General features: G+C 37.3%; 4 protein-coding genes across 10 annotated transcripts; 2 read left to right on the top strand and 2 right to left on the bottom strand.

The window, feature by feature from the left end:
- The first annotated feature begins 147 nt into the window (after nucleotides 1-147).
- On the top strand, nucleotides 148-3261 carry WEE1 (WEE1-like kinase). Its single transcript, NM_100178.3, has 10 exons — nucleotides 148-548; nucleotides 806-866; nucleotides 941-1007; nucleotides 1283-1546; nucleotides 1655-1722; nucleotides 1810-1919; nucleotides 2029-2069; nucleotides 2182-2336; nucleotides 2434-2787; nucleotides 2886-3261. The coding sequence occupies exons 1-10, from the start codon at nucleotides 250-252 to the stop codon at nucleotides 2967-2969; spliced, it is 1503 nt and encodes a 500-aa protein (NP_171796.1). The 5' UTR covers nucleotides 148-249; the 3' UTR covers nucleotides 2970-3261.
- Nucleotides 3262-4201: 940 nt separating this feature from the next.
- Nucleotides 4202-8220, top strand: CUL2 (cullin 2; the record flags this gene model as incomplete). Of its 2 annotated transcripts, NM_001331372.1 has the most annotated exons (15): nucleotides 4202-4276; nucleotides 4693-4844; nucleotides 4936-5035; nucleotides 5131-5364; nucleotides 5434-5715; nucleotides 5813-5902; nucleotides 5990-6130; nucleotides 6210-6332; nucleotides 6420-6572; nucleotides 6663-6839; nucleotides 6945-7106; nucleotides 7183-7326; nucleotides 7401-7619; nucleotides 7700-7867; nucleotides 7953-8176. In NM_001331372.1, the coding sequence occupies 14 exons, from the start codon at nucleotides 4711-4713 to the stop codon at nucleotides 8052-8054; spliced, it is 2229 nt and encodes a 742-aa protein (NP_001318910.1). In that variant the 3' UTR covers nucleotides 8055-8176. The 2 variants fall into 2 exon arrangements, with proteins under 2 accessions (NP_001318910.1, NP_171797.2); NM_100179.4 differs by lacking the exon at nucleotides 4202-4276 and having other exon boundaries at nucleotides 4711-4844; nucleotides 7953-8220.
- Nucleotides 8173-14227, bottom strand: AT1G02990 (uncharacterized protein). 6 transcript variants are annotated; one of them, NM_100180.2, is made up of 12 exons: nucleotides 13957-14157; nucleotides 13686-13851; nucleotides 13521-13593; nucleotides 13347-13439; nucleotides 12898-13266; nucleotides 11706-12807; nucleotides 10244-11619; nucleotides 10017-10159; nucleotides 9865-9919; nucleotides 9574-9734; nucleotides 9085-9245; nucleotides 8238-8763 (listed from the first exon to the last, which is right to left on the bottom strand). In NM_100180.2, exons 2-9 carry the CDS (start codon nucleotides 13724-13726, stop codon nucleotides 9907-9909), a joined length of 3210 nt encoding a protein of 1069 aa, NP_171798.2. In that variant the 5' UTR covers nucleotides 13727-13851; nucleotides 13957-14157; the 3' UTR covers nucleotides 8238-8763; nucleotides 9085-9245; nucleotides 9574-9734; nucleotides 9865-9906. The 6 variants fall into 6 exon arrangements, with proteins under 6 accessions (NP_001320193.1, NP_001320194.1, NP_001318911.1 ...); NM_001197965.1 differs by lacking the exon at nucleotides 9865-9919 and having other exon boundaries at nucleotides 13347-13447; NM_001331376.1 differs by lacking the exon at nucleotides 9865-9919 and having other exon boundaries at nucleotides 13347-13447; nucleotides 13949-14157.
- Nucleotides 14228-14636: 409 nt separating this feature from the next.
- On the bottom strand, nucleotides 14637-19502 carry PEX6 (peroxin 6). The gene is made up of 13 exons (NM_100181.5): nucleotides 19017-19502; nucleotides 18285-18920; nucleotides 17963-18206; nucleotides 17599-17740; nucleotides 17241-17421; nucleotides 16827-17015; nucleotides 16374-16655; nucleotides 16093-16251; nucleotides 15878-16000; nucleotides 15521-15792; nucleotides 15300-15444; nucleotides 15123-15206; nucleotides 14637-14988 (listed from the first exon to the last, which is right to left on the bottom strand). The coding sequence occupies exons 1-13, from the start codon at nucleotides 19293-19295 to the stop codon at nucleotides 14899-14901; spliced, it is 2826 nt and encodes a 941-aa protein (NP_171799.2). The 5' UTR covers nucleotides 19296-19502; the 3' UTR covers nucleotides 14637-14898.
- Between the last annotated feature and the right edge of the window lie 436 nt (nucleotides 19503-19938).

Raw genomic sequence — 19938 nt, forward strand, 5'->3', positions numbered from 1 at the left:
CATGATACGCTCTACAGAAGATCCGCTGCACCTTTACTTTATCTGTAGCAAAATATTTCAATCCTGAAGATTGAACGGTCCAGAATTGATTATATAGGAAGTGCACCGTAGTCAGTCATGCAGATGACTATTCCCAAATTTTAGCTCGAAACTCTAAAAGACGAGAGCGCGCAAATTTTGAATTTATTAATTTATTTCAATTATTTTTCCTTAGTTGAATCACCACCCAAAGTAATAATATTCATCGTCATGTTCGAGAAGAACGGAAGAACACTGTTGGCGAAGAGGAAAACCCAAGGGACAATCAAAACCAGGGCATCGAAGAAGATTCGGAAGATGGAAGGGACATTGGAGCGTCACTCTCTGCTTCAATTCGGTCAATTGTCGAAGATTTCTTTCGAAAATCGTCCGTCGTCGAATGTTGCTTCATCGGCGTTTCAGGGTCTCCTGGATTCGGATTCTTCGGAACTCCGAAATCAGTTGGGTTCCGCTGATTCAGATGCCAATTGCGGAGAGAAGGACTTTATTCTTAGCCAAGACTTCTTCTGGTAAATCTTCGTTAACTCTGGCATTTCTTAGCTGTGTATATCTAATTCGAGATCTATCGTTATCTTCTAGGTAGTTGAATTTTGGGATTAGTTAGTATTACGATTTCAAGATCTGACTTTAGATTTGAGATGGTTTCCCTTATATTCACTTTTTAAAAATGAAAGCTAAACTTATGTCTAGCTAAAAGATGCTTGTGAGATGTTGATGAATGATGGTCTCAGCTACTAATAATTTCTTCTCTGGTTAATTTTTCCAGCACACCTGACTATATAACCCCGGACAATCAGAACTTGATGAGCGGCTTAGATATCAGCAAGGTAAAATTGTTGATTTGGATGTTTATTTCACCAATGTCTCAAATTTAAAGTTCTTCTCTTTATTGTTTTTGTAGGATCATTCTCCATGTCCTAGGTCTCCTGTTAAACTAAATACAGTTAAAAGCAAAAGATGTCGCCAGGGTAAGCTTTCTTTGGATTCAGATTTTGTGTTTAGTATGAGTAAAAAGAAGATTTTCGGATGAGAAGAAAATATACGTTTCAGTTTTTGTGGTACAATTGTTATCATTATAGTTATGTTTGATCTCCTGTTTTAACAACTGTCCAATATTGAATTCTTTATTGCTTTAAGATTCACACTAGTAGTATCTAGTGATTTCATGTTTTGGTGACAGTGTGTTCTTTGCTTAATTTTTTCATTACTCAGTTTTGTTTGTTTTTTTTTGTGTTTGATGCAGAGAGTTTCACAGGAAATCATTCAAATTCTACCTGGTCTTCAAAACATAGAGTAGATGAACAAGAGAATGATGATATTGACACAGATGAGGTGATGGGGGATAAACTCCAAGCTAATCAAACAGAGAGGACTGGATACGTTTCACAGGCTGCAGTTGCTCTGCGGTGTCGGGCTATGCCACCCCCTTGCCTCAAGAATCCGTATGTGTTGAATCAGTCTGAGACTGCTACTGACCCTTTTGGACATCAGAGATCAAAATGTGCAAGTAAGTTTGTTGTCCCTAAAATTCTTGCTCAAGAATTTCCTGAAGGCTTTAAAAATCAATAAGGCTTGGTTTCTTCAGTAAAACTGTACTAAATATACTGTTATGTAGGTTTTCTCCCTGTAAGTACAAGTGGGGATGGCTTGTCAAGATATCTCACGGACTTTCATGAAATCCGGGTAAGCGAAAGGGTCTTTTAGCTTGGAATTGTGATCATGACGGAATTATGTTGCTTCTTCTTACGTATTTTGGTTTGGTTTCTCCAGCAAATTGGTGCTGGACATTTCAGTCGGGTATTTAAGGTGTTGAAGAGAATGGACGGTTGCCTATATGCTGTGAAACACAGCACAAGAAAGTTGTATCTAGATTCAGAGAGGTATAATTTTCTCTAGTTTTCTTAGTAAGAGAAAGACACATATCTGCTGAAAATAGTTCATCTTGTTTGGATCGTTTTTGTTCAAGTAATCACAGCTGAATTTTTGCAGACGTAAAGCTATGATGGAAGTGCAAGCTCTTGCTGCTCTTGGTCAGTACAGTCCCTTCTTTGGCCTTCTTGTTCTCAAACTATTCTGTTATTCCCTGTTTGCAAGCTAAGCTCAGTGTAGCCTTAAACCGTTTTTATCTTGTTTTGTTCGTAGGGTTTCATGAAAATATAGTAGGATATTACTCCTCGTGGTTTGAAAATGAGCAATTATACATTCAACTGGAACTCTGCGATCACAGCTTGTCAGCTTTGCCTAAGAAATCTTCTCTTAAAGTCTCAGAAAGAGAGATCTTGGTGATTATGCATCAGGTAAACACTGGCTTCATTTTCATATAAAATCAAGTATAGAGATATTATTGATTCTTTGAATTCTTATATACATACCATTGTACTATGTCTCTTACAGATAGCAAAGGCATTACATTTTGTGCATGAGAAAGGAATAGCTCATTTAGATGTAAAACCTGACAATATTTACATTAAGAACGGTGTTTGCAAGCTTGGTGACTTTGGTTGTGCCACACGATTGGACAAAAGCTTACCAGTAGAAGAAGGAGATGCACGTTACATGCCTCAAGAAATTCTAAATGAAGACTACGAACACCTTGATAAAGTCGATATCTTCTCTTTAGGTGTGACGGTTTATGAGCTGATTAAGGGATCTCCTCTTACAGAATCAAGAAACCAGTCGCTCAATATCAAAGAAGGAAAACTTCCTCTCCTTCCTGGCCATTCGTTGCAGTTACAACAACTTCTTAAGGTATGTTATTTGCATTCTTACTTGTGTGTTGTCATGGCTGTCCCACGCATTGGAACATAGCATTTAAGACAGAAATTCTGACATGTTTCTTGAAACAGACAATGATGGATCGTGATCCGAAGCGTCGGCCTTCTGCTAGAGAATTACTGGACCATCCCATGTTTGATAGGATTCGAGGTTGATTCATAGAGTCTCTCAGATGTCGAGAACTAAATTTTGTAAATTATGGTACCAATGATCGGAGGAGGGTAATGGTCCATGGCCATGCACCAGTTTTTTTTTTGTGGAAAACTATTGGCGTAAAAAGATACCATGATCTTGGTTTCGGTACAAAAGATCCGGTTAACCAACAAAAACTGAACTGAATTAATGGCTATTGTATATTTGTGGAACTGAAATTGGGAATTGTATTTTCATGTTTCATTATAATCTCAAATGCCATTAGATTTTTATTGAGTTGAAACTGTTTGAAGAGTCTAATAGGGTAATAGGTCACACAATGGTAGAATGGTTAAAAGCAAAGCAAAATGGTGAAATCTTCACGGTAGTTTAAAACTTGTATAGTTGATTATGATCAAAACTCAAAAGTCTAATGATTTTACACTAGCTCTAAAGGTTATTTATTTACTTTTTTCTCTCCCCAATTGCGGTTCAATTTCTTGAAAAGGCAATATAAATTAATTAAAGAGGTGTTTAGTTTATTGCTTCATCACATGTACTATGTAAAAAAAAAAAAAAAAAAGAAGAAAAAGATTCTAGATGCTTCTGTTAAAATTTACTAATTTCCAAAATACTCTCTCTGTTCTAAAAGATTGATATTCTAGAGTTTTCACATATTAACAAACAATCATTATTTAATTATTTGTCAATCACCTTTTTAAATGAAATATTTTTTAATATCTTTGAATCAATAGTAGTATGAAATCTACAATTAATTAATATCAATCAATAAAAATTAAGTAAAATCCTAAAATTCAATCTTTGTAGAACAAACTCAAAATACTATAACATCAGTTTATCATGATATACTTCCTTAAAAGTATTAATCTTCATAGTTATCATAATTTTATATTAATAATAAAAAAATCTATAATACCTTTTTTATCATTACCACAAGAGAAAAAAAACCAACACATATATAATTCCAAATCACTACACCATAGAAATAGAAGAAACACATTTGTTAAGGTACATAATATTAAATGTTCATAGTTATAGAGTCCAGATTTCAACTTAAAAATGTTAATTGGTAGGTAAGTGTTTTTTCTACTTTGACCAAAAAGAAAAGGAATAAAAAAGTGTATCTACTTTCTATATATTATTTTCAAAGAAAACAATAACAAAAAACTTCACCGCCTTTCTCAAAGCCTCCTATATAATAATATCTTCTGTTTTCTCTTCTAGGCTTTAAGACACCAACTTCTCGATTCTCAGAGCTCTTCCAAATCCCTGTGAAATCGGATTCGAGTAATACTCTCGGAACCTTCTGGTACGTGACGAACCTAGGGTTTAAGATCGCACACTTTTCTCTTCACATGTCTCGATTTCGTACTCTTCTTTAGTCTTTCGCTGATTTCTTCTGTTTTTGTCACTGTTTCGCAATATCTGCTCGAGGGTTACGTCCCGTTTCTGTATGAACGATTTAGGGTTACGTTGGCTTCTTCTCTGTGCTTTGTTGATTCTCTGCGAAATACTTGATTTGATTGTTGTGTTCAAATTCCTTCTTCTTTCTCTCTTGGTGATTCATCGTGATGGATGCGTAATATCTTCTTATCGTTGTTCTTTTGGTAGTCTGATTAGTTTTAGTTTGTGTTTTGATGATATATAAGAGTATCATAGATCTCAACAAGTAAATTCTGTTTTAGTTATCTTGATTTCTCATCATGTCTTGTTACTTTATTGCAGAACCTTGTTCATCTCATAATGGCGAAGAAGGATTCTGTGTTGGAGGCAGGATGGTCTGTCATGGAGGCTGGTGTTGCAAAGCTACAAAAGATTCTGGAAGAAGTGCCTGATGAGCCACCATTTGACCCGGTTCAACGTATGCAGCTGTACACGTATGTCTTCTTATTATAATGTTTGTTTCTTGTTTTTACTAGAGTTCCGTTAACGGTGTGGATACTAACACACAGCGATGTGAATTCACAGGACTGTCCACAATCTGTGTACCCAGAAACCTCCTAATGATTACTCACAGCAGATCTATGATCGGTATGGTGGAGTATATGTTGATTACAATAAACAAACTGTGAGTAATATACCATGTTTGCGTTTGGGCTTTGATTCTGTAACGCTGTTCTGTACAACTTGAGCAAACGGTCTAATGTTTTTATATGTGATTAGGTGTTGCCGGCTATACGTGAGAAGCATGGTGAATATATGTTGAGAGAGCTTGTTAAGAGATGGGCCAACCAGAAAATTCTTGTTAGATGGTTATCCCACTTCTTCGAATATCTTGACCGTTTTTATACTCGTCGGGGGTCTCATCCAACACTGAGTGCTGTTGGCTTCATATCCTTCCGCGACCTGGTTTATCAAGAGTTACAGTCCAAGGCCAAAGACGCTGTACTAGCACTTGTAAGTATCTCTAACTGAGTAGCTCTGGTTTACTTATTCTGGTTTATCTAACGCAATTTGTATTGCCAGATTCATAAAGAACGCGAGGGCGAACAGATTGATAGAGCACTATTGAAAAACGTAATAGATGTCTATTGTGGGAATGGGATGGGAGAGCTGGTTAAATACGAAGAGGATTTTGAAAGCTTCTTGCTTGAAGATTCTGCATCTTACTACTCTCGCAACGCCTCAAGGTGGAACCAGGAGAATTCTTGTCCTGATTACATGATAAAGGCTGAGGAGTCTCTAAGACTGGAGAAGGAGAGAGTCACCAACTACCTTCATTCAACCACTGAGCCGAAACTAGTTGCGGTTAGCTGAAATATATAATTATATATTTGGAATAATCATATTTTGACTGAGGGAATGTTTAAGCGTTTTGATTGTTTGTTTTTTGTTTTGGATGCAGAAAGTACAAAATGAATTGTTGGTAGTGGTTGCAAAACAACTTATAGAAAATGAGCACTCAGGATGCCGTGCATTGTTAAGAGACGACAAGGTAATCGACTTGTGTTGGTTTCTTTAATTCTTAAAGAGTTCTCTTCTAAAATTCACTCTTTGACTGAGCATTTGGATATACTTTCAGATGGATGATCTCGCCAGGATGTACAGGCTTTATCATCCAATACCGCAAGGGCTGGATCCTGTTGCAGACTTATTCAAGCAACATATTACTGTAGAGGGAAGTGCCCTTATCAAACAAGCTACCGAGGCAGCTACTGATAAGGTTTATATTCTTTGCTCATTCGAATATTAGATGTTAGTCTACTCCTTTTTTTATTGCTGAGAATTACGTACTTCCCCAGGCTGCAAGTACTAGTGGACTGAAGGTGCAGGACCAGGTGCTTATCAGACAATTAATTGACCTACACGATAAATTCATGGTCTACGTCGATGAGTGTTTTCAGAAACACAGCCTCTTCCATAAGGTGTGTGTATGTGTGTGTGTTCACATGTCTATCTTGTTTTCCACACTATATTATTTAATGACCATAGTTTCTTTGAATATATTGTAGGCATTGAAGGAGGCATTTGAAGTCTTCTGTAACAAGACAGTGGCTGGAGTGTCCAGTGCAGAAATTCTTGCAACGTATTGCGATAATATCCTCAAGACGGGAGGGGGAATTGAGAAGCTTGAAAATGAAGATCTTGAACTTACGCTTGAGAAAGTAGTTTTCTTCTTCCTTCATATATACTGCTAATAATGCCCTACAAATATGTCACTTTGATGCTGACTTTTTTAATTTTATTTATTACAGGTGGTTAAGTTGCTTGTTTATATAAGTGACAAGGATCTTTTCGCCGAGTTTTTCAGGAAGAAACAAGCCCGTCGGCTCTTGTTTGATCGCAACGGTAATGACTACCACGAAAGAAGTTTACTTACAAAGTTTAAAGAACTACTCGGTGCGCAGTTTACTTCTAAGATGGAGGGCATGGTTAGTCACATGAGTTTTATTTCCTTTGAAAACGGGTTGCTTATTTAGTAGTAACGAAGGTTAATAATGCTTTTTTTTTTTGTACATTCGATTTGTTTCATATAGCTGACGGATATGACATTGGCAAAAGAACACCAAACCAACTTCGTGGAATTTTTATCAGTTAACAAGACCAAAAAGCTGGGGATGGATTTCACTGTCACTGTACTTACTACTGGTTTTTGGCCAAGTTACAAAACAACCGACCTCAATCTACCCATTGAAATGGTAAGTCGTTTATTTTGTAAGTCTTGAAACAGAAAAGAAGAAGATTGTCTGAGCTCCAATTTTCTTTTTGTTTCAGGTCAACTGTGTTGAAGCTTTTAAGGCCTATTATGGAACAAAAACCAATTCCAGGAGACTTTCATGGATTTATTCTTTAGGAACTTGTCAGTTAGCTGGAAAATTCGATAAAAAAACAATTGAGATAGTAGTTACCACCTACCAGGTATGTTTCTGGTTTGTTGTCACTTGGTGATGATGTTTATTTGTACTTAAATATCTTGTTTTTTCTTCTGTCAGGCTGCTGTGCTTTTACTCTTCAACAACACAGAGAGATTAAGCTACACTGAGATCTTGGAGCAGCTAAACCTCGGCCATGAAGATCTTGCCAGGCTGCTTCATTCACTATCATGCTTAAAGTACAAGATTCTTATAAAGGAACCAATGTCGAGAAACATCTCCAACACCGATACCTTTGAATTCAACTCCAAGTTCACCGATAAGATGAGGAGAATTAGGGTATGATGATATTTTCATTAGCGTTGTGTTGTTATTTTCATGTAAGCCCGGATCAAAAATGATGTGTTTTTCTTGAACAGGTGCCTCTGCCTCCGATGGATGAGAGGAAGAAAATTGTTGAAGATGTTGATAAAGATAGACGCTATGCAATTGATGCAGCTCTTGTTCGGATCATGAAGAGTAGAAAAGTGTTGGGGCATCAACAGTTGGTCTCTGAATGTGTTGAGCATCTCAGCAAAATGTTCAAGGTAAATACAAAAACTCTAATTCTGTAAATGTCTTGTAATTTGTGTCCATCAAGGAAATTTACATATTGGTTTTATTTATTTGCAGCCTGATATAAAGATGATAAAGAAACGGATTGAGGACTTGATCAGCAGAGATTACTTGGAGAGGGATACCGACAATCCCAACACTTTCAAGTATTTGGCTTAGTCACAAATTGTAATAGAGAAAAGGTTTTCGGATTTTCGGTTTTGTAAATGACTCTTACATTCTTTTGTCGGATCATTGGATGGATTGGTGATTGAAACAAACAGATTTGTCTCATATTCAAGTCGCAATTACATACATACTCTGTGCGGTGATGGTGATATGAAAAGAGAGCTTGAAAATATATTCGTAATTGTCAGGAAACAATTGAGTAATTTTTGTTTCACGATCCTTGGAAGACTATTGTTAACCCTAAAGCTCTCTCATATATATATGTACAATTAATAATTATACACACAAAACACAAGATGGTTACTTTAATCTTGAGCAAGTCTCACAAATCAAGGTCCTAAACGCTATACACTGGAGCAGTGAAGAGAGCAAAACAAGTTTACATATATAGGCCTTCTTTGTCTTCAATTTTCCAAGGTCGCTTTCCTTTCATCTCCCTGAGTATGACATGTGGGGAGTTTTGCATTTTTGATATTAGAGTGAGATGACACATAATTCATAATCACCGGTTTATGGATTCCATTGCAAGCCTCACCACATGCAACAGTTTCTCCATGTCCTGAAAATTGAAGTCAAGAGCCCTTTTGATGCATGTTATACCATTACTACTGTATCTCGTTTCAAACGATTTTCCCTTTGCAGCTGCTAATGCAATCTGCGCTTTTCTTGATGCTTCCATAGCGTAGTTTACGTTTTTCGACTGCAACACCCAAAAACAAAACACATTCAACCGCACGATTGAGATTAACTTTGACTCCAGGGAAATACTTGGTATATGATGCAAGATTGTTACGCAAAATTTGATATGTTTGATGATGGTTCCTATTCATGTTGCTCAAGCAAGCTATTATCCCACTACTTCACTAAAAACCTGTTGATATTTCCATAGACGGGAAATATTTAGTCGTCTAAACCCAGCCTAACTAACTGGAGCAGCTACAATGTTTTGTAAACATAAACTTAAGTAGAAATTTTTTTACGGCACCTCATCAAATCACAAAAGTAACCTAACTGAACTTACAAATGCCAAAAGCTGTGAAAGAGAGGAATTGTTTCCTGAAGAGATAACATGGTTTCCGGTTACGCTAGGGGATGATCTCACAGTGTTGGACAAAGCAAACTTTTCCGCTGTTAATGTGTGGTTTGAATTTTCACCATCAGAAGCAAAGGAAGGAGATTCACCTGTTTCAAACCCAAACAAAATGGAAAGATAATTCATCATAATCATGCTCACAGGCAACAACATCTTTAGTCTTTATTACAATCTTGTATCTGTCTTAATCTAATGAAAGAAGTTCCTTTTTTAACAAAACAACAATCGAGCCGCCTATCTATTTGAAATTTTGTTCTGCGAAACTTGTCTTTCAACCACTAAATTAGTGGCTTTTCCTCATACGGTTTACATATATCCCATTTGTTGTAGATACGGAAACTACAAGTACTGTGATGTTTTTCTGATAATTTCACAGAATAAAGACAATCCAAGAATCTTCCAAATTGTAATAAATACCTGAAGGAATCACTTGCAAAGCTGCTTGCAACTCATATCTGCATCTTCTTATGTTACCATGGGAGGTATATGTTATCCTTAGATAAGCTACTTCCATACATTTATAAGCCAGAGCAGCAGCCCCCATATCTTTATTTTTCTCGTATTCATGAGCACAGAACCTGTTACATAAACAGTAAAAATTTCGTAACATCAGGACAGGGTTCACTAGAACATCTTAACATGCTAGAAATATCTATTGGCCACAATGCAGCAGCTGAGCTAAAATGAGAGGGCAACATGAACAAGTACCATCACAGTGAAAGGCTCCCTCTAAATAGTAAATTGGGGGACTTAATTGCGTTGACTATCAGAAGAATTCAGCTATCTCACTCCCTAGAGGTGCACAACAAATCGAGTAGAAAAAAGTCACAAATTTAGATCATGTTGAATGCCAAACTTACTCGCAAAGTTTGGCTGTGCTGCCGTAAATATCCTTGGATCTGGCAATGGTCGTGCCAGATGACTCCAAAAGGGAGGCACCATGAAGAAACTTAAGCGCTGCCTGAAAGTAAACACCTGTGCTCTCGTGATTGGACACAGCATTCTGCAAAAGGTTACTGTCAATGTTAAGCCAAGGAAGAGACAACATGCGTAACCACTGCAACATTTTCCATAAAAATGTCCAAACCTTAAGACGATCAGCCATGTGTTTCAAGTCTGTAGCCTCTTTGATTGAGTTGGAGGCAGTCTGACTCGTGGATTCCTTTTTGAAAGGGCTTAAGCCAACATGATCCTTATGCCTACTTCCATTTTGCTTTTGGTTTCGCGAACCTTCATCGTGGGTCACACTGTGATTATCATTCCGCAGTCTCTGTTTCTTTGTATTTGATATCTCAGTGTCGTGACCCAAGACTTCAACTTGAGCTGGTGAAGCTGATTTATTCTTTAATTGCTCAGTGGTCACTTCCAATGGGTTGCTTTTCCCACGAGAAGTGTTTGCTGTATCAGGTTTCTGTCGAGAAGAAAAATGACTACCACTTCTATCTAGCTTAGTATTAGGATCTTGATATTCCCTTGAGTCTTCTTTATTACACTCCATAGACACTTTTCTAGCAGGTCTTTTCTTGCTCCTGCTTTCTTTTGTTTTTACTTTAACAGCAGTGCCAAGATCTTGCACGTTATTCACCAGACCCCAGTTATTATCTTTCGAAGGTGCAGATGACTCCTCTTCTCTACTCTTTTGCTTAGAGTCACCCTCTATGCAATTTTCACCAGGATATCTCCCTGACTTCTTTGGTTTTAAGTTTTCAATTGAACAATCCTCCCCATATGCTCTTTCTCTATCCTTGGAATCTTCTGCAGCCTTCTTTGTTGTCCCTGGTCTATCGATAGTACTATAAGCCTCACCATCTCGGCATCTTTTTAACGTCTCACCAGCATTATAATCAGTATCATGGTACTCATCCCTTTCTGAAATTCTTCCTGATTTAAGCTCACCTGAGTCTAACACTCTCAAGGCCAAAGGGGCAACTGATTCAACTAGTGAACCTTTACTTTCGCGGACATTATTTTTGATAATTTCAGAGCCCAAATCCTTACACAAACTCGGAGAGGACAGTGTAGAAGGTAGATGAGAAGCACTATCTCTACCATTTTCTTGACTAACACTTCTTTCCTTATCACAGCTTTCACTACTAAAAGGCAACTCTTTTTCATCACAACTTGAACCTTTAAGCCTCTTTCTCTTTCTAACGTTCTCTCCACTTGATTCCATTACTGCAGCTTCTCTAAGTCTCATACAATCTCCACTTTCCTCATTTTCCTTCAGTTTCCTCTTTCTGTCATCACGTTCGCCATGCGAGGAAGCCTTAGCAAAATCCTTGACATTTTCGGCTAAGGCTTGAGTAATCATAGTTTTGTTAGTATCTAAAACTTCCAGAATTTGGTTGGATTTGTTGGATCCAGGTTGATCTACAGCGGAAAATCGTGATTTTCCAGTCTTTGGTTTCTTAGAAACCCCAGAAAGTTCCCTTTCAGATTCCATTCCCATATTCTCCATTCCTCCTACATGCGTATTCATCAAGCAGATCAGATAATTTGAACAGAAAGAAAATATTATAAGGAAAATCAATATCTTTCACAAATAATACCTTCAAGAGAATGCTTATTTTTCACTTCCCGTCTAACACTCTGCTTGGTGGTGTGCCTATCTTCATTCAAGTCACTCGGCTTAATAAGGTGTTTCAAATCAGGTTCACATACCAAATTTAGATGATCACAAGCCTCTTCATCATTTTTAACACTGTTGAAACTCTCGCCCAATGCATTTTCTTCTGAAAGCTTTTCTTTCTCAGCTTTAAGTACGGGACTAATTTGTTTTTCTTCTTTTGATTCTTTCGAATCACCAAAGAATCCCTTACACATGTGTTCGGATTCTTCAATATCTTCCTGCAATTTATCTGGTACATTCTTCTTAATTATATTTACAGCAGCGTCCTTGCCTCTCTGACTATTCATGGTAACAATGGAGCTTGAACCTTTTTGTGACCTCTGTACTTTAGGCAGTTTTGACTTTAAAATTTGCTCTTCATTCCTTGTCTCACTCTGAGTACCCTTAACCACAGAAGAATAATCTACATGTTCAATACTTGGAGCTTTCTCCCGCTTGGGATTACTTTCCAATGAGTTTAGAGGTTCACCTTTTATCAGGTACACGTCTTTTCTTACGTTAATACTTTCAGTTTCCTTAACACTTCGATCTGAAAATGCCACTACATTATCTTCTAGTTCCGGCTTTGAACCCATCAAAGCTGCATCTTTGTTCGTTCCTCTTAATATACTCTCCACATTAGAATCTGATACGTTATCAATCTCTTTTGCCGGGTGGATATATGAAGGTGATAGACAGGATAAAAGTGGAAGCTTCATAGTCTTGGAAACAAGCTCCTCACAGGACTCTTTGTCAGCCTCTTTTTCAGTATTGGATACGGTATGATTTCTGTCAAGCTTGTTTGACGGTGGCCTATACTTTACCCTATCCCTTAACTTTTCCTTCTTCCCAATAGGAAACTTACCAGCACGCTTTTGTGAATCAGAAACAACTAAACCATCGGGTGTACTTTTTGCATCCGTCTTGTTTGTAGAACCATATCCAGCATCTTTCAAAATCTTTTCTTTCGATCCCAACTGAATAAGATCATCAGAGAGAGGTGATAACAGCTGATCTTTATGCAAAGGGAATGACACCATAGCCTACACACACAAAGGTATATGTCAAACTCATATTCATCATTGTTCAATCTTTAAGGAGAAGGAAGAAACAGAAAAAGAAAACAAAATCACCATAAGAATTTTAGTGGGCGAATCACAAATCCCATTCAGTAAATCTTGTTCAACTTCTGAGAGGCAATTCACCCGCGATGCTGATGGTAGCATATTGAGGCCTTCTTTAGTAAAGGTAGAAACGTTTTTGAGTGACGAGAGGTCACTTGAACCAACTTTTATACGAAACCTGAGAGTCTTATGATTTGATGGAGCAGAAGAAGAAGTTTTTGCGTCAGACATGTGTTTGCTATCAGGTGTCCCTATATGACTTGATTTGACAAACTTGTTTAATTTGACCAAAACATCAGAAGCAGGAGGTTTTGAAGCGGATCCGGATATTGATAGTTGAGGTACTAGTGATGAAGCTGAGCAATTAGATCGACCACCCTATAAACAGAAAATGACATTCACTATAAAAGCTTAAATTCAAGCTCTAGTCGAAGTTTGAGTTGTTTAATGATCTTTACCAATTGGTTTTGTTGAACTTCTGGTGAAGTCTTAGGACGTGAACAAACAGGAGATCTCTGATACATAGACAAAAAGGAACCATAGCCACCAAACTTTGCACCTATAAACATTCATTGAATTCATAAATGAACATAAGAGAAAGCAACAAAGTTTAAATATACAAGAAAACTTACCCAAATTTTCAGCAGAAACTCCACCTTCAAAATCTTTCTGAAAATGTCCCAAGACGTTTTCGAGTTTCTCATCCTTAAGAAAAGGAAAAAAGAAAGGATTCTATCTAAGTAGTAGTTGTAGAAGAAGAAAAGGAAAACATAGTTAAGAGGTCAGAAGAAGCTTACAATGTAAGAGAGAGCAACATCTGGGTCAACGCAAGAAACATAAGAATGTGTACTTTCTTCCTCAAAGTCACAATCTTGCATGATTTCTTCACCTAATCCACCAAACCCTAACCCTAATTCGCTTCTAGCATCGCTACTACTCACCAAAATCATCTAAAACCCAAACCTATATATATCATATCAATCGAAGAAGCTAAAATCTTCCAAATTTCCTCAGAAAAAAACTTAGATCGATCGAGAGAATAAGCAAAACTCTTAAATACCCATTTACATAGAGAGACTTGAACAAAGCAGCCCGATAAAATCAATCAGCTGAATTCGTTGGATAATGCGATTCAGAATCCAGAAAGCGAATAACGCCCAGATTTGGGAGAGCTCACGTGAAGAGCTTTGAAGAGAGAAAGCTTTAAAAAAAAACTTGAAGATCGAAACGACAGAGGAGGTTCCTCACGTTGCAAATTCAAAATTCCGTTTTTTGATTCCTCATTCTCTGTTTTCTCGAACAAACGAAAAAGAGGAAAAAAAATTAACTCAACAAAAATAATTTCCTAAAAAAAAAAATTGATTTCGGACCAGCTCGCCCAAACAAAGCAAATCCCACGTGACAAGTGATGTCATAGTGGTCAAGTTCGTCATTTCAGTCTTCAAAGATTTGTCTTTTTTTTGCAAGTAAAATCTCCTTAATCATAAAAATTTTTACTGTAATTTAAAAAACTTTCGCCATATGGATTCTATGCTTCACGTAATTAATGGAATTTAGTCACGTGTGGAAAACAAAAACGCTATTTTTGGAATGCCAATTGAAATAATTGTTTGGAGAAAATATTCTGAAATTACTAACAACACCATAATCAAACAGATAATATAAAACACAAACCTAATATAACAAACTGATGATTTTATTTCCTACCCAAACCAAAAACAGAATTCTTTTATGAACCGTTGTGGAAATTTTTTTAAGAAAACCTTTTACCATTGAATAATCTGCTTCACTTGTGTGTTATATTATTACATGGAACTATGGAAGCGAAGAATCACTTGTGCGTAACCAATCAAAGGTAATTCAAACCAAGAAAATTATTTTACATTATTGATTCTTTAATTTTACTATCAATTGACTAACCAAATCAACAGAACTGTTCAGAGAAAATAGTCTGGGAAAAAAATATGAAATGTCTTCATTATAAGCTAATTTTTATGTACTGAGAGGGGTTTAGCTCGAACGGCCTTGAAATTGATCTCGAAGCATCTCATACTTCTTAAGCTCAGTTATGGAGAGTGATGGCGAGAGCTGATCCATTGCCTACAAAGAAGACAAAGTGGGAAACTATTATAACTCTCGACTGATAAAACCGAACCATAACAAATTAACATTTCTACTCAACCATGAAAATGGCAACTCTTTTTGATGAGTAGATGAAGGAAAAGAGTTTTAACCTTTATAAAATCCACATACTCTACAACGACTGAATCGGGATCATCTTCTTCTGTAGGCATATCCCCTGAATCCGATTTTGACACCTGCATTTGCCAAGTATGCAGATACAAAGCGATTTCAATAAAAGCTTTTACAGAGACTTATATAGTCTTAAATTTCAACCCTATCCCTCTCACCTTTCGCTTAGCTGCCTGAAACCAAGCATCAGCACACAAGGCGTACATATCAGCGCCGGTGAATGTAGAGGGACACTTCTTTGCTACTGAATAAAGAGATACATCTTCGCTTAACTTAAATTTCCGAGTCAGTGCTTTAAGTACCCTGTCAAAAACAAGAATCAGGAAGCTTCTAATTTTTTTTGTCTTTGGACATGCTTTTGATTGTTTAAATGCCTAACCTTTCCCTGTAAGACGCATCAGCGTTGACTCCAACATATAGAAGTTTGTCGAATCTGCCAGGCCGTAAAAGAGCTGGATCAATCAAGTCAGGTCTGTTGCTTGCTCCTATAATAAACAGATCCTGGGAAGAGTCGCTGAGTCCATCGATCTCTGCAAGCATCTGAGATACCACTCGATCCATGACTCCTCCAGAATCACCAGAAGCACCTCGAGCTGGAGCAAGAGAATCAAGCTCATCAAAGAAGATCACACAAGGTCGCGCTGACCTTGCCTGCAATTGAAGAAAACACACTAGTTTAAGAATCAGAACCAAAGACTCAATATGCTTCTCCTAGGGAAGAAGAAATATAACTTACCTTTTCAAATATATCTCGAACATTTTTCTCTGACTCTCCAATATACATGTTGATTAATTCTGGACCCTTTACACTGAGGAAATTTAAGGAGCACTCTGTCGCCACAGCTTTTGCCAGTAAAGTCTGTAAATTTAATTCAAAAACTCAAAAATATAACTGCCAAAAAACAGACTATTAAGAGATGCTAAAAGTGAAAGAAAAAATGGCTTACTTACTTTCCCTGTTCCTGGAGGGCCATAGAGAAGTACACCAGAACGTTTACGCAATCCGGACGAAAATAAATCTTTATGCAGGAGAGGTAGTTGAACTGTGTCCAATATCGATGTCTTCACATCCTCAAGCCCACCAACATCATCCCATTTCACATTTGGAACCTACGAATACAAATAAACCTTTAAGTTATGTGCATCTCCAGTAACAAAAAAATATGCAAACTTGTCTCATAAATAGACAAACAAACGAGAAAACACCACAGCAAGAAAACTGTGAATGTTACCTTAGGAGCACCAAGGGCTGATGCATTTCTCTTCTTTGATCGATCCAAAGCTTTGGTAAAGTCTTCCTTAGCTGTTAATTTCTCAGTGCTGTTATCTATTTGGCTTGCCTGGTGTATATCAACTCCATGAAGATCATCTGACAGAGAGTTAATTTTCTTGGTCTCGGACTCTTGACTGATGTATAAGTTGGCACCAGCATCAGCTACAAGAGCTTGCAAGTCCCGGGGAAGGAAGCCAGAAGTCTGTCCCACCAATCCTTTCATAAATTCATCTGAGCTAATCTACAATGTGAAAATATCTATCCATCAAGCCTGAAGTTGTTAACTTTAGTTTGAAAATGGAAGAATAAATGGATCTAGTATCTCTAAGATTTCAATGAGAGGTAATTTAATTTAGTTCAAATTATATCATAAAACAAATACTTGAAGTTTTGGAGCATTGTACTCACATACATTAAGGAATTGAGAAACGCCTTGGAGGGACTGAGACAGCATTTCAGATCTCTGTTCGTCATTCAAAGAACCCATACGTATTTCATGGCTAAAGCAACGCCTGATTGTTGGAGAGATACCCTCAGTACTTTCAGCAGATGCGATTAGCAGCACTTGATGTCCCCTAAACTTTCCAACTTCATTTTCAGACTGCATTAGCACATATACAGATAAAGCATCATGGAAAAGGGTTTCGAAGAGCAATATTTTCTCTTTTCTTTACTTTATAGAGTACGAGGTCTAAAACCATCATGAGTTGTTTGAGAGCTTAGCTAAAATGGATTATGCGACAACGATTTGGAAAACGGAAAAGTGAACTTAAGTGAAACTGTGCAACGCGCAATGGAGAACCAAGGAAAGAAATGAAAATCTTACGAAATTGCTATTCGATTTTTCTTCCATGGAACTGTCCCCATTAGAAACTGGCTCAGTGAGTTCCCTAATAACCGATGCAATCTCAAAGGACACACCAACTCGGTCACCCAGTGAACCATCCTGAGAGCCCAGATTTTTAAAAACATCGAAATGGCGAAGCAAAAGTATCGTTGGTGAATACCTGTGACAATGAAAACAAGGCATTCACCAAGTTGTGGATAAAAATACTATTCCAGAAAGAAGAGCTCAATATTTACAAAAATGTAAGTAATTTTGCACTTCATTAAAACACGGCCATTTACTGAATGCAGTTCATAATGAATACATGAAAGAAAAGAAAAAAAGTATACCATTTTACCTTCGTGCCATATTAAAAGTCTGGGCCAAAGCAGTAGATGTTTTCCTCTCAGATGATGCTAATAAACTGTGGCAGCTAAATTCAACTACATGCAGCCCCAACCTCCTAGCAACATATTTAACAACAGTTCTCTTCCCACACCCTTAAACAAGCAATAGATACAAAAAGCTATTAGCACGTGATTCAGTTATATGCATAGAGCATAAAGGTCGAATTATGACTTCTCCCAAATTACCATAATCTGTAAACACAGAAACATAGTCTCTTACTAGTCTTTCCTTAACATTGTTTCCAGAAATAGTTTAACCCTTAAGAACATATATGAAAGTGAAGTATTTTCTTGATGAAACCGAAGCAAATGTACCTGGTATACCATGCAGTAAAACAGCAACCCTGAGTTTTGAGGCGAGTGCTGATGGGCAGAGAGGTGGTGAAAGCACCGATGCCAAAATATTTACTGTCTCCTCCTGCAATGGCATAGGAACCTTTGATCTATACACCAGTAAATCTGGTGGAAGACCAGAAGATACAGTTCCTCCAAGGACAAGGGCGGTTTGGGAGTGATTCACTCGAAGAAACCTCTCATTAGAAGGTTCCATCGCAATAACCTGAGCAGATGAACTAAGTTTTCAGTAAGCTCTGGCCAAAATGAGCATTTTTCTGGCAAAAATGAAAACCAATATTACCTTAAAATATATATAGTCGTCGCTTTCGGAGCACAACCTTTGACTACATGGATTACAAATGCTTGAACCACAATTCCAGTCAATGTAAATGCGAAATATATCGCCTCTTGATAGCTGTCTATCAGTTCCAAAATACTTCTGTAATGCAGAATCTATTAACCCTTGTCGCTCTTCAGCTTCAAATGACGAATTGACTTTCAGGGATGGGATGGTACCACACTCTGGGATTTTAACAAAAGAAACTCTCAGATGTGATGCATAGCCTGGAACTTGGGACACGGGTTCCAAATCCAAACCAATCTTCGACCCATCTTCTGCAGATTTTCCGATAAACTCCTCATCACACTTAGCTTCAAAATACTTCTCTAAGACCCCGTTCCCTCGATGTACGAGGGATTTCAGGCAAGATATGTGCAAGCTAAGATTAAAAGCTAACATTGGGGACAAGTAAGCAACCTCTTGATCTAATAACTGCTGGCCCATCAAATCATAAGTGGGAAAGACAAGCATCGTATGAAGAGAGTCCGAAACAGGTACTTGAGTGAGAGATGCATCTTCCAGCGTCGTCTTGGGAGGATCAAGTACAACAACTTGCGCAACCCTTTGAATGCCTATCTCAATGTTCTTGACAACAACCTTGCATTTTAAAAACTCAATTGTTAACATCAAAAGCAACAAAATTATCCAGAAAAGATCCAGCTTTGTTGACTGAACAAGATGAGAAGGACATACCAAAGAACCAGAGTTGATAGATAGTCTCTTAAGCAATTGAGTGGAGAGTCCAACCAATGCAGAGTCATCTAAAGAATCCAATTTTGCATCGGAAACATTTTCTCCGTCCTTCCGCCACCGGAGAATGCCCGCAGACAACCTAGCGTTCCCTCGTAACAAGTCACCGTCTTTATTCAGAACTCGGTCGCCGTCGGCAGAGCTGGGTTGTGACGAATTGAGCACTGAACGGAGAGTACTTCTTGTGGATGATAGAACCAGAGGATTCCGTCTCTCCACCATTGCAACGGAATCAAATCGAATTCCCAATTACTCAAAACTCAAAAGAGTCAGAAAAAAAGTATAAAAACAAAAACCCTAATTTTCCATCAGAAGATTCAAGTTCCGTTGAAGAAAATTCACAGTACGCGAACCGATGAAGACTGAAGAGGATCAGATGGTACTGGCCCCACTTAAGGATTTTTTCGTATTTATATTATTATATTTTCTGATTATTGTTTTTTTGTACTATTTGTTCCTCCTAATCAAAGTTTTACTATAATCTGTTTAGTAAAATTAACCTGGAATCATAATTAGCATAAATATTTTAAAAAAACAAATTATAGGTTTCGAGGGGCTCGAGAATTTTCGATCAGCCTAACATCATTACATAAACAGCCTTAAAGCTAAAATATAAATCTCAATCGGTGTAATCACTACTGCTTTTCTATTTTTCTAACCAAAGCAAGTAAAGGCCCTAATTTTGTTTGGACCACTAACAAATATACATTTTCAAAAACTAAAAGCATGGAGTGATCTTAAAGCTTGGTCTCACCAAAATTATTCACTTGACACTTAATATATTCTTTATGTATCGTTATATTTAGAAAACTTTGCATTAGATATATATTCCATATAAATTTTAGTGGACAAAGCAGTATGTAGA

This window comes from Arabidopsis thaliana, assembly GCF_000001735.4.
Source record: "Arabidopsis thaliana chromosome 1 sequence".
NCBI classification, from domain to species: Eukaryota; Viridiplantae; Streptophyta; class Magnoliopsida; order Brassicales; family Brassicaceae; genus Arabidopsis; species Arabidopsis thaliana.